This window comes from Macrotis lagotis, chromosome 6 (assembly GCF_037893015.1).
Source record: "Macrotis lagotis isolate mMagLag1 chromosome 6, bilby.v1.9.chrom.fasta, whole genome shotgun sequence".
Lineage (NCBI taxonomy): Eukaryota > Metazoa > Chordata > Mammalia > Peramelemorphia > Peramelidae > Macrotis > Macrotis lagotis.
In genome coordinates, this window is record NC_133663.1 from 199495577 (window position 1) to 199514816 (window position 19240).

Here is a 19240-nt window from a genome sequence, read left to right on the forward strand (position 1 = left end):
AAGTCTTCTTTCATTCTAATCTAGTGTTACCTATTCTTCCTCCAAAATGTTTCTTGGGCTTATTTCTTCTTCCATAACTTCAACAATTTTTTACTTCTAGTCTTCATCAGTTTACCTCAAGATTATTGTTTTTGTAGCCTCATTTATTTCTACGCCTCTCAGTTTTTCCCTTTACAATCTAGCTATAAAGGAGTTTTAAATTACTTTATTTTTTCATATAATTTTATATGTAATGTTATATATATGTATATGATTTTACTTTATATTACTCTTCCTAATAATATTGAAACTTGGGAGTACTGTTGGACTGAAATTTAAAAAAAAATAGAATTCAGATGGCCCTGTGTCTAGGGCAAACTATTGGAGTAAGGAACTGTGACTGCATGAGCATTTAAGAATATCAGAGAGATATGTCAATCAATGTTGTTTTATTTTTGGTAATAAGAGAGCATTTGTTTAGAGATAGATGTCTTTCTCAGAGAAAGTGAAAGTGTGCAAAGGAGAGTCTAGTTGAAGATATTTCTTCCTTATTGAATTAAGGTAGTAGCTGTGTAAGTAGAGAGAAAAGATTAGATGCAAGTCAGGTAGAAATAATGTCAAAGTTTGGCAGCTGGTTATTTATGTGGAGTTAAAGAGATTTATAAAGTAAACTTTGTTTTTCACAAATTTGAAATATCTTTTAATGTGATACATATACATTTATATAATACATACATATATATATATATATATATATATATATATACTTTTGCTGGTTATTTATTTTTACTTTAATTGTTATCATTTCATAAGATTTTGGCATTCTTTAGTTCTTCATTATGAGTTACTCTTTTTATCACATTGTTTGCTCTGCCTATTGTTGATTGTAACCCATAAGTTTTCAGGTGAATTTCCAAACCATTTAATAACATTACCTCTATTTCTTGAAAAAATAACTATAACATTTAATGAAATATGGCATTATTGCACTATCCATTCCAATTTGGGAAGTGATATCACTCCAAAAAAATGTGTGCTTTTTAGCATATCAGCATGTTTATCAGAATTCACCATTCTTTTCAACAAATTAATTAATTTATTTATTTTGAATTTTACAGTTTTCCCTCTAATCTCGCTTTCCCTCTCCACAAGGTAGTCTGTTAGTTTTTGCATTGTTTCCATGGTTACATTGATCTAAGTTGAATGTGATGAGAGAGAAATGATAACCTTAAGAAATAAAAATAAAGTTAAGTGATAGCAAAATTAAATAATAAGATAATGGCTTTTTTTTAAATTAAAGGTAATAGTCTTTGGTCTTTGTTCAAACTCCACAATTCTTTCTCTGGATACAGATGGTATTCTCCATTACAGATACCCCAAAATTGTGCCTGATTATCGCACTGACGGAATGAGCAAGTCCATTAAGGTTGATCATCACCTCCATGTTGCTGTTAGGGTGTACAATGTTCTTTTGGTTCTACTCATCTCACTCAGCATCAGTAGTTATGCAAATCCTTCCAGGCTTCCCTGAATGTCCGTCCCTTCTAGTTTCTAATAGAACACTGGTGTTCCATCATATATACATATATATACACATATATATATATATATACATATATATATGTGTATATATATATATGTTTAAATCACCATTCTTTTAAAAAAGAGACTTTCAGACCCATTAGATGTTAAAAAAAAGTTCATCACAATAATTTTGGGTAGATTTTTTCCAGTCTGAGAGAGATTCTCTGATCTTAGAAGCTCACTTGATATTCTCTCACTATTTGTTGTAGCCTTAAATGAAAAAGTTAATTTCATTAGTTTAAAGAAAAACAACTTTGTCTAATTTTAAATTCTTCAGTTTTTGCATTTTCTTGACTATAATAAACTTTTTTATTCATGGTAATTTTTGTTTATGTCTTCTTACTTCTTCTCACTTCTTCCCACTTCAAATATATTGTACGTACTCTAAAATGGACCCTTCTATCTAACAGATCCTTCTGAAAGCCCTTTAACTGTTTTCTGGAATATAATAAGACTACTTGACAGTTCTTAGCAATTTTTTCAAAATTTTTGACAACATTTTTCTTTGTGTTTCAAAGTATCTGATAGTTTCATTTTAGACTAAAACACTTGACTTCTCCACACTAGGAAGCCCTGTAACATCTCTTTAAATGTTACAATGTTTGCACTTTTCTTGGATTAACATATCATTATTTAAAACCAGAGAATGAAAAACAAAACCAAAGGATCAATGAAATATTTGTGAATCACATGAATACAAGAAAAATTAAATGAAAATATGAAAAGCAACTCAAGGTCAGATTTCTATGTTGACCTATTTGAAACAAACAGAAGCACAACATCAAACCATATCAAAGTTATTGATTGCACTAAATGATTCACGCACTACTGCAACACTAAATTTCTCAAGGGCCTTTTTTCCCACAACATCCCTATTAGATAAGTACTGCAAGCACTGTTAGGCACAGTTTAAAAATGAAGAAACTGAGGTTCTCTGAAGTTAAAGTGACTTTCCATGATTGTACTGCTAATACATCTATGAAACATATCTCCCAACATGTTCCAAAAAAATATCTTCTAAATATAATGTTCTATCATTATAAGTATAATGATCTATACTAGATCACCTTTGCACAAATACACATATCTTATATTTGATAACTAATTGTCAAAGAAAAATTTTTCAACAGATCTCATTTTTATCACTTGACTACTTTTGATACTATTGAATATACTTCCTTCTAAATTATGCCTTTTTCTTTATAATATCTTGGTCTTCCTTTTAAGTTTTATAATCCCTCCTTTTCTTATCTCCTTTCCTCTTTAAGACCCCTCAGTATTCCATGTGGTTCTGCCATTAGCCTTCTCTTCTGTTTTCATTCTCCTTCTAATTTCAATTTTACCAACCTCCGTAGCTTCAGTTATTACTTTTACTTATATGATTCTTAAATTTATAGTCTGTACCTATTTATGTTATATCACTACATTTTTCCTAGTTACCTAGTCTTAAACCCTCATAATCCTCTTTGACTTTGACTTATCCCTCTCCATCACCAATTACATCAACTGCTAAAATTTTCCTCTTTTTGATTATTAATGGCATAATTTCCCACCTGGTTTTACTTCCTACAGTCTTTCCTTTCTGTCATCTAACCATTCCATTTTATGAATCAATCATAATAAATGATGGTGGAATGAAATTAAATTTGTACATTGTTGACAAAGTAAACTTCCTTTCATATATGAATTTCATATCAATTCACTTCCTCAAACAATGACTCCCCATTGCTAAGAAAATAAGCAGAAACCCTTTCAGTGGCATTAAAGGCCATCTATATGTCCCAAGTCTACCTTTACAAATTTGTTTTCTACTGATCTCATTTGAACAAACTTTGTTCCTGCAAAGCTGGACTAGTTGCCATTCCCCTAATCTTATCCTGATCACCACCATTCACACAAACACTCACACACAGAGAGATATCTGCATAAACATGTGTACTCACTTGCACAATGCATACACAGATGTCTATATGCAGATCTATGTATATGGATATATATGTGTGTGTGTGCATATATGTCCAAAATACCCACACACCTGTTTTTCAGTATTATTCAGTCATTAAAAATTAAGTTCCTTCTACATGCCGGAACGACAATTCTTGCCCTCAAGGAACATGCAATATAACAAGGGAGATAATATACTAAAGGAAACTGAAAAACTGCAAGGGGAGAAGAAGCAATTAAGATAATCAAAATGGTGACAAAAATTTTGCTGAGCCTTCTCTTTAATTTGAAGCCTTGAAGTCCCTGACCCTACCCAAGTCAGAGAGCAAAGGGGAGGGTACCAGCCAGATTCAATCTTGCAGCATAATTCAGTGATGATTTCTTGGGAAGCAAGTCAAATTGGAGAATTCCAGAGAATTACACTTTTCACTTTCTTTAAGGCAAAGAATTCATCTACCTTGAATGATTTTCCTGATCCTTTAGCCAGAAGTGAGGTCTCCATTTTCAAATCTCATGTGATTTTTATGACATGAGATCTCTTCTAATAAGATGTCATATTCTGACTTGTAATAGTTGATCTTATATATCGTATTAGATTATATTCTATTAGATTATAACTATATTCTAAATTAGTCTAGGATATGAATTGCATAAAATTTATTTTTATATTATATTAGTACACAATTTCTTGCATATGGTAGGTGCATCACATTTTTTTTCTTCATGAAAATACTTAATATGGGAGGGAGAAGGCAATGGGTCATACAGAGCAAACTTATCTTGTCAATTGACAAACTTAAGCTGTTGCTGGATCCACCAACCTTGTTTGAGAGAAAAAAAAGTCTTTAATATCTCTTTTGTCATAAATGAAGTAAAAAACATTCAAACAACTTTTTGTTTTTATCCTAAAATATTGAGAGCCAAAATATGATTGATTTTGTTTCTTTTATCTCATTTCTCTACAGAAACAAAGAGATTATTACAATTATTTTATCTAATACATATGAGTCCTTCTTAGTACTGAAACCTTTTTATTGTTCAGCTGGGAGAAACTAGAAGAAAAGGCAAAATACAAGAAGAAAACTCATCATTGGATCTCACATTTTTAATACTTGTGGTTCATTTTCCTTTGATTTATTCTATTTTTGATAACAATAACAGTGTTCTGACACATATAACAGACACATATGAAAAAAGGTCCTAATGAACTAGTTCCTATCAGAACTTGTTTTATGCATTAACACACAAAATACTACAGGAAAAATCTTGTGCAATATAATTGGGATGGTATTCTCTCTCTCTCTCTCTCTCTCTCTCTCTCTCTCTCTCTCTCTCTATCTATCTATCTATCTTTGCTAATACATGGAGGTTAAGGGTACGTTTTCCTTACTTAGCTTATTCAATGGGCAGTAATATGTTCTTAAATGATATAAAATCCTAAACTTCAGAACTTGAAGAGACTTTAGGAATTATGTAATCCAACATGCTCATTTTATAGATGTGAAAGCAGTGTACATAATGATTAATTGATCTCCTGAGTCACCCCCAAAATGGTATTGAACTGAACCAGAAGATGTTTTCTGGATCAATTCAATGCTTTTTCCCATATAGCACCCTGCTTCTTGTATCTAGAATGGATTCTGTGCTATTATTAGATTTTTAAATAGAAAAAGACATCAACTTTTTTTTTAGGTTTTTTTTTGCAAGGCAAACAGGGTTAAGTGGCTTGCCCAAGGCCACACAGCTAGGTTATTATTAAATGTCTGAGACTGGATTTGAACCCAGGTACTCCTGACTCCAGGGCTGGTGCTTTATCCACTACGGCACCTAGCTGCCCCAAAAAGACATCAACTTGAACATGAACATATATCTATATCTATATCTATATATCTATATCTTTATCTATACATATACATATATATATATATTATATATGTGTGTTTGTGTGTGTGTAATTTGTAAAAACACTTTGAAAATAATAAAAGTGATATACAAAGATAAGCATTCTACGTGACTCAACTATGTCTTCCAGTTCAAATTTCATTTGTTGTGGAAGGGGATTGAAGTACTCAGGTACTTACATGGACCTGTGATATCATCAAAGTGGCTAATCCCTAATGTAGTGGAGCTCATAATCTGTCAGTACCTTCTCATCCTTTCTTATTCTCATATACATCATTTAAAAGAAAATTTTCTATAGATGATCTAGTCAATATCATGGAGGCCTTTCTCTGGTTATTTTAGTATTTCATGGTTATCAAAAGTCAGTACTTGCCCATCCATCTCTGGCCACTTAACTGGCCTTCTTCCTTTTTTGAACCTATACATCCTCATACTGACTTTTATGTTTGATTATAATTTATAATTGATAGCACATTGTAAACTAATTTTACCCACTATGGATCTTTATATTGAAACTTTGGAACTTATGGTTTTGAATCTTATGAAATGATGACTTTCCATGATTCACAATTATTTAGCTCAATAGAAAAATATTGATGTTTAAAAAAATGAATTTATGCAGTGGAAATACTTTAAAGTTTTCTCATTGCAATATTATCATCATTCTACTTATCTTCCAACTTATGTCCATGCCTTTCAATCTTTTCTTTTCCAATTCATCTACATAACAGCTTTGTATTAATTTTCCTAAATATTGTGATACTAAGGAACTATAAAACACAAATGCTCATGTGCTATCCCTGGAGTGATGAGCTGTTGATTTCATTAGTATTTCTGTATCAGAGAGAAGGAAGGAATGACTATATTCTATTGATTAATTGCTGAACTGAGATAATTTTCTATCTACATTGTCTAAGATTCACACTAAATGAGCTAACTTCTAATTCTTTAATTTTCAGCTACATTTTATAATCCAGAAAAAATATGCATCTTTCTAATTTTTCTTCATGAATTACAAGTGTCTGTGGATATCACTGATATGGACTTTATTTTTCTAAGGCTTGATAAAATCATTGTGATATCATCCACAAACAGAAGCTTCTGGAAGAGTTGGAAGTTTTCTAGGTCTAGAATATTGTGTTTTCTTGTTGCACAACACTCCATTCTGAAAGTAAAAAGAGGACAGTTTTCCTTCTCTTTTGTCCTGCATTACTTTACATGACTGGTTCTATCATATCTATATTCTCTCGGACTTTGTAATTAAGAAATTTGCTGTAAATGGGAGGAAATCCATAAAGAAAAGAAGTACAAAAACAAGAACAGGGAAAAGAAAGAATATCCAAGAAAAGACTCAAGAAAAATCAATATTCACTGATTGGCTGAGAAAAGAACTTGTTTTGCCTGTATTTTTGAAACTCAGTTGCACCAAGTCCACTAGCTATTGCTCATACTTGGGATTGAATGATGATTCCTGCTCCTGTTCAAATCTTATTCAATGTACTTCCATTCAACAAATATTTGTTAAATGCTTATTTTACCCAAAATGCTACACTAATTTCTAGTGATATGAAGATTAAAAAAAAATAGTTTCTGCCCTTAAAGAAGTTAGAGGCTCAGAGGACTATTCAGTTTGTGTGTGTGTGTGTGTGTGTGTGTGTGTGTGTGTGTGTGTGTGCGTGCCTAGGCAAATATCTTGGATGTATGCTAGAAATGATCTCTCCAGGTGCTGCAAGATGTTGATTATGGGGAATAAGTAGTTATCTACCACTAGTAATTGATTGAGGGATATAAAAGTATCATATTAGGATGTGTGAATAAATGAATGAATGCCAAAGCATGTATTTGGTATATGCCAAGCATTATGCTAAGTGTTGGAGATACAAGTAAAAATAAGCAAGATAGTCCCTATACCAGAGGAGCTTAAGATACAAAGATATAAGAAGGTTAGAATAGAGGAGGAAGGAATAGGCACAACTGCAGCAATATGGTTTTTAAAATGACTGAAAAATGATTTAGAATTCTAGTTTTAGAGAAGATACAGAAAACTCCAACCTAACAGTGCTCAGGCTTCCAGGAATGGAGTCTACGGTTCTGGATGGAGGAGAATAAGAAGAGGAAGATGGTGAGAGTATAGTGGATTAGAAATGTCTAAAAAGTAAAATGAAGTGCTGGTTCCAGGAAGATAAGTTAAAAACTCACCTGAAGTTCTCTTATTTGTTCAGTCCTAGTGAGGGGAAAAGTGAAGGGTTTTATCTATAATTCCATAAATGTAGGGCCTTCAAGGAATGGATGGAGAGACATTCTTGACTGGTGTTAGGTATAAAAGCAAAAAAAAAGCCATAATTAACAATAAGATAAATGCCATTTATCTGTCAGGAGAATAACCTTGGTTTGTTCTTTCAAACACTTTTCTTCTGGATTAGTGCTTTTGAAAAGTTAACATCAATTTCATAGGGGGAAGATAGAGAAAATTAACAAAGATCCTTGAAAGAGAGCATCACCTTTGTTTATTATAGTGCCTGAACATAAATGTGTCTATACATGTATGTAATATATTCTGATATATACTATTGATTTATTTATACTTTTGAGAGTAAAAAGTAAAACTTGTGGTTACAAAACGTTAAGAAGTAAAATCATATCAGTTCACATATACAAAGATCAGATAAAATTAAAAAGCACTGGAGAAATTCAAGGTTAGTTGACCTGTCACAGTCATGGCTGACATCTTATTTAGGCCAATGCATAAATATTTTTAAGTTAACATTGCCCAGAAGATTTTATTATTCCTACTGAAACTTTAAATATTTATCTATCTATCTATCTATCTATCTATCTATCTATCTATCCATCTATTTTGGATTTTGATTCTCTAGATAAACTGAAATAAAGAGAATGATATGAAGAGATAAATAAAAGCAAATTTCACAAACTCATGCAACACCAGACTATTTTATTTATTGTCAAAGAATGTAGTCCTTAGTTGTATTGTTATATTTCAGGGATAAATGAGTTGCAAGCATAAAAGTATTTATCCATAGTTGGGTTTCTTGACTTCATTTGCAAATGGAAATCTTTTCTTTCCTTTAATTGCCACAAACATATGATCTATTGCTAAACAGGAGCAACCCATGCCTTCTATTTAGTTATGCTGCTACAGTTTTCAATGCTATTTGTGTTTATTTTTGTTTCCTAAGTCAAAGGATACTATTTTCAGAAATTTTATTGTTGTGGTCAAAATGTAAATGTACTTGAGAATGATTTGCATTAGTTATAAGTAATTTTTGAGTTGCTGTGTGGCATGCTTTTTGTTAGGAAATCAATTCTAAAGCCAGTTTCAACTTGCCAGATGTGCCATTTTAGAATAATTTGGGTCCTTGCCAAAATATCATTTGTTGCCAGACTCAGATACTGTAGTACTCATCACCCTGTTACCATGTTTTTGCACTTTTTAGCACTGTATAAATAAGCAGCTGTTTAGGTATTATAAATTAATTAAATTAAGCACCAAAACATAGAGGACTTAACCTGCTAGAAGGAAATTATTGTAAGACCACAATTGTCTATCACATTTATATGTACATATACCTCAAACCATAGAGAAACAAAATTTATGCATATAGATCACACATTCTTGCCTACAAGTTGACAGGACAGAAAATAAGTATTTCTCAGTGTAAACTTTAAGATATTTTCTTACTATTAAAAGCATTAGATTAACTATTTAAACAATGAGAAAGATCAACCCAGGGAGAAGTTTTCTTGATTGTTCCTTCAATGGGAGACTATTTCTAATCTTTCAAATGTTATGACTTCATTAAGATGGAAAATTCTGTTAAAGAATATGTAGCAAAAAGTCAAGAAAAGGAAAACTACAGTTCTCAATTATCTCTTTGGAACTATTTTCAAGAGATGAATATTTATTTATTAATTTAGAAAATGTCAATTAACCCAGGGACTTAGATCAATGAATTGGAATAAAAGGGAACTAGATACCATTATAGGACATTACATCTTATAATTTACCTAATCCCAATTTACAGGAGTGTAATTTATGAGAAACTCTTTGCTTAATTTTGTTTACTTTTATCAGTCATGAACCATTTTTCCTTATTGTTCATTGGAATACCTATCATGTCACGACTATAATATGAATAGAGAAAATAGGTGCAGTCATGCATTAGGTATATCAGCAAGCCCTATAAGACTTGAACAGTTTTACAATTTAGAGCCTTTAAAATTTAATACTTACTTTAATCTTAAAATTATAAATCTTCAATCCAGTAAACAATGAATCACTTCTCCAGGCAGTTTATTTACCCTGAAGCAAACAAATAAACAAACAAACAAACCCCCCCCCAAAAGTATATAGGTGACAGTTGGAGAGTAAGACATGCCAGATTTTCAGAGATTACAATTGAGGTCCAACCTGCTGTTCTCCTTAATGAAAAGAGGCAAATGTCAGCCTGACAAAACTGTTATAAGGGTTATTTCTCCTCTGCATGTCACGCTGTCCAGATGTCACTTGGCAGGTGGAATTACAGAATGGATGAAAATGAAGGCCTGTGTATATGGATGCTAGTATATTAAAATGTTAATCAATGAATCTACCTTAAGAAATTTAATGAAAACAACTCATGTCCTATCTGAATTCATGTCATAAGAAAGGCATCTCATAGAGTTTTCTTGCTGCTTGCCTCTACTCCAAGTTCTATAGCATATGTAAATTGATTTCTGGAGGTTTTTTTTAAATGTTAACAGTCAGAACAATGATTTGTCAATGATAATCACCCGGAAACTTTTACTACAAATAAATTAACTCAAGAAGCACACTTTGCTTAAATTCCCATGTATGAAAATTGCTGTCAATATGATATTTTAAAACTTTCATTCTCTTTTCTCAGTATTAAGAGATGACTTCCGGCAAAATCCCACAGATGTTGTTGTGGCAGCTGGAGAGCCTGCCATCTTGGAGTGCCAGCCTCCCCGAGGGCATCCAGAGCCCACCATCTACTGGAAGAAGGACAAAGTTCGAATTGATGACAGGGAAGACAGAATAAGTGTGAGTCCAATTGAAATTCCAGATTATATCCAACATAGATCAAGATTTTATAAAGCTGAATCCTTTATCCCTGAACTTATTTTTAATAAGTCAAGAGCATTTTATTTGTATAAATGAATATGTCTCTCCATGTTCCTTTTTTAAAAATTTTAATGATAAATAATTCATTTCAATAAGATGTAAGAGATGTTTAGAAAGGACATAAAGTGAAAAAAAGCACTTTAGATAATAATTTGTTTTTGTATGGACCTGTTATTTTATCAGATGGTGGACACTTCATCTGAAATCTTTACCATATGATACAGATTAACAGTTCATCTTTATATTCTTAAGGAATTACAGGGACATTGTGAAGTTGTTCCCACACAAATCTAATATGTATCAGAGGTAATTTATATCAAAGTTTTTCTAACTTCAAAGTTGATCTTCCCTCCATTAAACAAATCTGTATCTTTTAAGATGCAAGCACTTATGATGAATAGAATTTCTTTTTATTTTTAATTAATTTGTTCATATAAATTTTTATATAATTTTTGTTAATAAATTAAAATAAATATTTCAGATATTTTTAAAAGATTCATTTTTAACTACTACATTTTGTGCACAAGGAAAATCCATATTTATAACATGAAAAAAAAAGATTGACCAAGTCCACATCATTTGTTGCATTTTATTGAGTTGTCTCACCTGAGGATTTCCTAAAATCAATGGTATTTGAAGCACTGCTAAGTATAATTTTCATTCTTCAAAGTGGAATTTCATCTAACTTAATCTCTATCGTTGATTGAATTTGAGGATCAATGCCTTTCCATGGTCATCTTTCATCTTTAGCAGGTGGATTTTCTTTATCCACAGGCTATGTCTATATCACTGAATCAAATCCAGGAAGCATAAAAATAATAAAGCTTATTATTCCTATCTTGGCTGTCTACATTAATGAAATCCTCATTGCTAAAGGGGGTTTGATTCCCAGTAAGTGTGGAATTTAGAGAAAAACAATTTTTGATCATTCACAAAGTGCTTATTAAAATAAGCACTAATAATATTTTCTGGGAAATTGCAAAGTATCATGTAGATAGGTTATAGAGAAAATACTTAATGGATTTGTACAAAAGAAAAGTGAGTGGAATAACTGATAAGGGTTTAATTAGATACCAAGTCAGAGAAAATTTAGATCTGGAGTAGACAAAGAGGCTATTCCAAGTCACTTGAACACATGGTTAAGATATATTTGATAATTTTGTCCTTTGGTGAATATCTAATATTATTTTCCTGAATTATTCCTATTTCATATGAAGAACTGGCAGTAAAATCTAGGATATGTTTTTCCCCATAAATTTTCTTCAAAGAGTCTTACCATTAGAGGATCCTTTTGTTGAGCCCAATACTCAAGCTCTCCAAGTATCCTCTTTTATCTTTAGAATATGACTGACTTACCTCCCTATTTGGTTTCATTAAATAAAAAAAAAGATATGCTGCTAATTATTGGTTATGGAATAAAGAATTTAATATATTTATATAAACATTAATATTTTATTTGAAACAGATCCGTGGTGGGAAACTGATGATTTCAAACACTAGAAAGAGTGATGCAGGCATGTATACCTGTGTTGGCACAAACATGGTGGGAGAAAGAGACAGTGATCCAGCAGAACTGACCGTCTTTGGTAAAGACATCTCTTATAAAATTATTATTTTTGTCATAGATTGTTATCATTTTTATCTAATAAGAAAATACTAGACTTGGACTTTCAAGTTATAAAAATATTTTCCATGGCTTATCTGCAATTTGAATGGCTGATAAATTAGGTAATAGTTATGTTATTATTTAACTGGCATTGGATTTATTTTGAGATACTTGATCAAGAAACACTGAATTTTAATTACCATATTTATATTCCTCAAATTGAGAATTTATCATTTTTGGCCTACACATTTATTAAATATTCAAGAGAGCAATTTGGTTAGGTAGAAAGAAGACTGAATTTAGAGACAGACTAATCAATTCAGGCTTTATCTGTGTAATTATGGGCAAATCATACAAACTCATTTTCCTCATTTCTGAAATGGGGAACTTAAATTAGTTATCTCTCAGCTCCCTTCTTGGTCTAAGGTTCTAGGATTTTATATTTGGGTTTTTGGTGGCCATTTTGGCTACTATATCCTTTTGAAACTGAATTTTAAATCTAATAAAAAGAATATACAGGGATAGAAAATTTAAAGTAATTGTTTATTCAATTCATCTTTAAGAAAACCTAAATTAAAACATTTTATTTTGCTATTTAATTTGCATAAAATAGACTTTACAACTATTTAATATTTTATATACTATAATTAAATAGAAATTTACTTGTGTTAACATGATACATTTTGATTTTAAAATTGTCAGGGCTTAACTGAGTAATTAGAAACCAGGCAATTATTCTCATGTATGATTAGGCATTTGTGCCTAATTATGAAGCAAATAAACATGAAACAGGGGAGAGATCAAAGTTGTTATAAGAGTTGGAACATCGTTTGGATTTTCCTAGTTAGATTTTTGGTAATTCAGGGATAATTGAGACATCATTACATGGAGAGGTTAGAATTTAGGCCCCCAAATTCAGAACCCAAGTAGCATTTTCAATGAGGTTAACATAGGTTTTAAGTCAAGAAAAAACATGGAATGGGATGCTTAAAGAGTATGAGGGGGGTCTTCAAGCAAAAGCTAAATTTCCACTTGTAGAAATTTTTTAGTGAGTATTCCTTTTGTGGACAGTAAAATTCAGTTGCTTTCTGATCTTTTCCAGTTCTCAAGTTCTGCAATTGTTACTGTGGCAGGGTGGAGGGGATAAGGGTGGGCAGAAGATATGTTACATTTTGAGAAAAGGAGAAATATAGAGAAATGGAGGTAAAAACATTAGGGAGAAGCGAGAATTAAAGAGATATGGAAATCTAAATAATTTTCCTTATTGTTGAGGTCAATATTAAGAAATCTCATTCAAGTCTCAGAGTGAATTAATGAAGAAAGGTAGTTTTCCTTTACAATATTTTGTATAATACAGATAATGCAATTGTATTCTTCATAAATTTTAACTTTTTTTTAGAATAATGATCATGTACTTCAGTGAAAGACATTAAAGGTGACTGTTACTAGTTATAGCTAGGGGATTTTTCATTTTGTGACTGTAAAGGTTTGCATAGATTCCTAAAGAAGGTCCCCATGCCCTAAAGAATTATGAATTAAGAACAGAGTAGAAATATTTAAAAGTTTATTTATTATTCATATTACATACATAGGGTTAAAGTTATATTTTATGAATATATACAAAAGAGCCACCTTAAAACTGAGTAATGTATACTTAGCAACTTGACATCCAAAATGGGAGAGCTGGGATAACCAATAATTTTTCAAATCAAATAGTAAAAATATAGCCATTCAAAGTCAATGTACAAATTTTCAATTTTGAGCATTCTGAGAAGTATTAGTTTTATCTTATATTTCCTTAGTCAACTATAATATTCTAAAAATAGGTTTTAGTCTATAACTAATAAAGTATAGCTTTGTCTAGTACTAGTAAAATTAGTGGTCATTAAAAGCTGATTTGTTAGACCTTATATTATATATCTACTATATTGAAGAATTTGTTCTTACAAATATTCTAACCAACTAAATAATTGCAGTAATATCATTTAGTACTAAATTCAAATAAAATTGCCTTAACTAGAAAATTGAAGAGATTTAATATATGGTTTCAAAAATGTTGTTGCAAGAAATATGATTATATTAGAATAATTTTCCTGTATTTTCTTCTGTACCTTAAAGATATACTTAGTCATACTCTTATTCTTGTAATATAGAAGTACGTAAAAATTTAATGAATTTTATTTTTCATGAATTAGGATCAAATTTCCACAGAAATTGTAGACTTAATTAGAGATACAAGGCTTTGAATTTTTTTCAGATATAATGGTTCCACAAAATTTTATAGTTTCTAAATGCTATAATGGAAGGTATTGGACTGATGGGAATTCCTAGTGATACCTTGCCTAACTCATATTTTTAAAAATAATTTCATAAAAAATATAATGAAATATTAAAAAAGAAAAATAAACATTTATATATAAAACAAGCAAATGCAAAATTGACAAATAGAGCTCCTAAAGTAATAATTTTCAGAAAAGTTATTATTTAGGGCACTACTTCTACTTTTAGTCTGATATATTCTTATAGATGATAGAGGATTTTGTTGTTGATTAGCTTTTATTTTTATTTTGAAATAATCATATGTAACAATCTTTTATAATATCTGTGTAAATATTCCATCCAGATCACAACTATTCAATATCTTTTCATCCTGTATAATTCTTGTCTATTTTCACTGTTAATGTTCTGCAATATTCCATTCAAAATTCCAATCCTATTTTCATCTTCCTCTAAAGGATCTTCCTTGGTTGATCTCATTGGATTTCACGGGTTCTATTAGCATCTCTACTCACTTACATGTATATATGCATATGTGTATGTAGGTATGATGTGTGTATATGTATATCTATTTCATTATAGTCTTAATATATCTCTGGATCCTTATATCCATATCACTAACTCCCATTTGAACATCTATGAATGTCTTAGTGGTATTTCAGCTGAACATATCTAAAAAGAATTCATTATCTTTTCCCCAAAACACTCATCTCTTCCAAATTTCCTTATAAGTGTCAAGGGCACTACTGTCATCCCAGTTACATAAGCTCACAATTTCAGTATCATCCTCTACTCCTCATTCTCACTCATTCCATAAATCTAATCAACTAATGCATGTTTTGTTTCTACTTTCACAATCTTTTGGTTCTAAGCAACTTTGATCTTTACTGTTGCAATAGCTTTCTGTTTCATGTTTCTACCTCAAGCCAATCCTTATTCTAATGTATACTTCACTCAAATGATAACAAAATGATTTCCTTTCAGTGTATATCTGTAATCCTCCTGCTCTGGAGGCTGTAATGGCTTGCTGTTTTTTCTCCAGCATCAAATACAGTGCTCTCTATTTGACACTTGAAATTCTTCACAATTTGAAATCTTTTTTATATTTTCTAGTCTTGTTACACTCTATTCATTTCCATTCATTGCAAGTTTTACAGTACCAAATTTTAAACTTTATCATAAGACTGTTATTCAACTATTCATGTATCCTTGATGTTCCTTGTACACATCACTTCTTGTCTCCATCTCCTTGTAGTGAGCTGTCATCTATTCCTGGAAGTGTTTCTTGCTTCACCTTTTCATGGACCTACTTACTGGTGCTTTCTCTATGAAAATACCTCCTATTACATATATATATATATATATATATATATATATATATATATATATATATATATTATGTTCCTTGATAGATCCATTCTCCCTTATTAGAATATGACATTTTTGAAGGAAAGGACCATTTTTATCTTTCTTTCTTGGTATCCCCATTATTTGCACAATGCTTGGAAGTGTTTAATAATTTTAAATTCATTAATTGTTCATGGAATTAATTTAAAAGTCTCTGTATTTTTCCACAGTTTGATAAAATTCAGTCAAATATAAGTAACATATAAACAGGAAGCACCTCTTTCAGTTTGACACTCCGCTGTAAAAACTTCATGTCAGATACTTTTTTGTGATCATAAGTCTTCTTCTTTTAGGCCTCAGTTGAAATTAATAATCAGAGGATCCTCAAATGAAGTTATCTCTTCTATCAAGGAAGTTTATTTACCTTAACATTCTATATGCATAAAAAACACAATATAAGAGAGGTTTTAATATCAAATATGTTCTACAAAATAAAATTAAGTACAGTAAGCTTATTTGGATCTTATCTTCCCTATACTCTCAGTCAATTGTATTTTTCAAAAGATGTGTTCCAACACAGAGAATTGTTTACAAGAATTTTCATTAACTATTCTTGTTGCCTGTAAATTATTCTTCAAAAGTATTGTGAATATGAAAAGATTAATATTAATTATTCACTTTTTCAGCAGTAATAATAATAATAATAATAATAATAATAATAATAATAACATACTCCTTCCTCATTCAAATGTGCATTGGCAAATGTGCATTGACAGGAGAAAATAATTAGTTGTGAAAATTTGAAAGAATGTTTCTCATTGGAGGGAGGGCAGAGCAAAGATGACAGAGGGGAGGTAGCAATTCCAACAACCTATCCCCCAGACCACTCCAAATATCTTTAAATAATAACTACTACCAAATTCTAGAAGTGGCAGAACCCATAGAAAAACTGAGTGAAACAATTTCCCAGCCCAAGTCAACTTGGAAGATCCTCGGGAAAGTTTTGCTTCACCAGGGTTAGAAAGAGCCCTAGTGCAAAATGGACTGTGCAGGGGCAAACTGGCTCCAGCCAACCAGGAACAACCCAAGGGCCATCTGTATCCCTAGTGTTACCTAGGTCCATGGAAGCCCTGGAGGTTTTCAGACCTCTCAGCCCAAGAATTTCCAAGGACAACTTGGAAGTTCAGCAGGAAAGCTCTGTGACACCAGAGTGATACTGAAGCCCAGTTCAGTGCAGACATCAGGAAAAGACTTGGGAGCCACCTAACAGGTGCTATCCAACAGTGAATCACCAGGAAGCTGCTTTTGAGGCAATCAAAGATGTGTATGTGTGCATGTGGGGGGGTGGGGGGGTGCAAAGGTCTCTCTGCTATCAATCCATGAAACAGGATTCTGTGGCTTTGCCTATGCTCAGATCCAAATTGCAATCTGGGCATCAATCTCAGTAAGAGGAGCCATACAGGAGCAGGGAGCCTCCTCACAGCTCCAAGGCAGAGGGGAGTGCTTGTGATCATTCACATATCAGAGCACAGACCAAAAGAGCAGTCAGAGACTCTCATAAGACTTTGAAGGAATTGAAGTGTCTTGAGGGTATCCCTAAAGACAGTTGCAAAAACCCTCAAAAGCTTTGGACATTACATTCTCCACCCTGGAAGCAGAACCCTACCTTAAACAAAGACTTAAAAATCAAGCCTTGGGACTGAGGAAATAAGCAAACAATAGAAGAAGATAAATCTGACCATAGAAAATTCCTTTGGTCCCATGGAGGATCAAAATAAACACTCAGGAGACAGCACAATCAAAATTTCTATATGCAAAGCCTGCAAAAAATATATGAATTGGTCTCAATCTATGGAAGAGCTCAAAAATATTGAAAGACAAGTAAAGGAGATGGAGGAAAAATTGGCAAGAGAAATGAGAGCAATGCAGGAAAATCATATAACCAAGTCAGCAGCTTAGTGAATGAGATACCAAAAAAAGCACTGAAGAAAATAATCTTAAAAAATAGTTTAATACAAATGAAAAAGACAGTCCATAAGGTTAATGAGGTGAATACCTTAGAAAGTAGGATTGACTAGATGGAAAAGGAGGTAGAAAAGCTCTCTGAAGAAAATAATTTCTTCAGACATAGAATGGAGCTAAGGGAAGCTGATGACTTTATGAGAAATCAAGAAACAAAAGAAAACCAAAAGAATGAAATACTAGAAAAAAATGAAATATATCACTGGCAAAAAAACTGATCTGGAAAATATAACCAGGAGAGATAATTTTAAAACTATTCAACTACCTGAAAGTGATGACTAGGAAGAGAGCTTTGACTTCATTTTTCAAGAAATAATCCAGCAAAATTTCTCTGATATCTTAGAAGCAGAAGATAGAACAGAAATTGAGGGAATCAATTCCTGAAAGGAGGGAACCTCCTGAAAGAGATTCCCCCCGCAAAAATCCTCCCAGGAATATTGTAACCAAATTCCAGAACTCCCAAGTCAAGGAGAAAATATTACAAGCAGCCAGAAAGAAACAATTCAAATGTCATGGAACTATATATAGGATAACACAAGAATTAGGAGCTTCTATGTTATGGGATCATAGGGCTCGGAATATGATTTTCCAGAAGGCAAAAGAACTTGGATTACAACTGAGCGTTGACTACCCAGCAAAACTGATCATCCTCTTTTAGGGGAAAACATGGATATTCAGTGAAATAGGGAAATTTCGAACTTTCCTGTTGAAAAAACCAGATTTGAACAGAAAGTTTAATCTTCAAATATAGGACTCAGCAGAGGTTGGATGGGAAGGGCAAATTATTACAGATTTAAGAATGATGAACTACTTGTATTCATGCTTGGGAAGATGATACTGATAAGTCATATGGACCTCTTCTATTAGAGCAATTAGAAGGAGCATATATAGATGAGATACAGGAGGGAACTGACTATGAAAATATAATATATTATAATGATGAAGTTAATGGCTAATAAAGGAATGTACTGGGAAAAAGGGAAATGTGTGATCAAAAGGGCAGTTATTTCACATAAAAGAAGCAAGAAAAAGTTTTTTGCAGTGGAGTACAAAGGGGGAGTTGAAGTGGTTTGGAGAAGAAATTACATACACAACCCAACTTAGTATAGAAATCTTTCTTAACTTATTAGAAAATAGAAGAGGAAAGAGATCGGAGAAAGGGGACAGGGGTGAAGGTGGTATAGAGGATAGAAGAGGTGGGTGAGGATATTCAGATAGAACACAATTTGGAGGAGGTACAAGTTGAAAGGGGGAGAGAGAATAGAAAAATGGGAGTGAGGAAGAATAAAATGAAGGGGAAATACAGTTAGCAATAGTAGTTGTGGAAAAAATATTTAAGCAATTTCTCTGATGGAGTTATGATAAAGAATGCTATAAATCTGAAAGACAAAGTTGATTGTATCTGAATAGAAACTGAAGCATGCTTTTTATCTCTC

General features: G+C 31.9%; 1 protein-coding gene across 1 annotated transcript in view; it reads left to right on the forward strand.

The window, feature by feature from the left end:
* The window catches only part of ROBO2 (roundabout guidance receptor 2), a 795143-nt gene that overhangs the window by 499500 nt on the left and 276403 nt on the right, over positions 1-19240 (forward strand). The window contains 2 exon segments of the mRNA XM_074192780.1: positions 10314-10471; positions 12018-12138. Coding sequence (XP_074048881.1) covers positions 10314-10471; positions 12018-12138 — 279 coding nt within the window.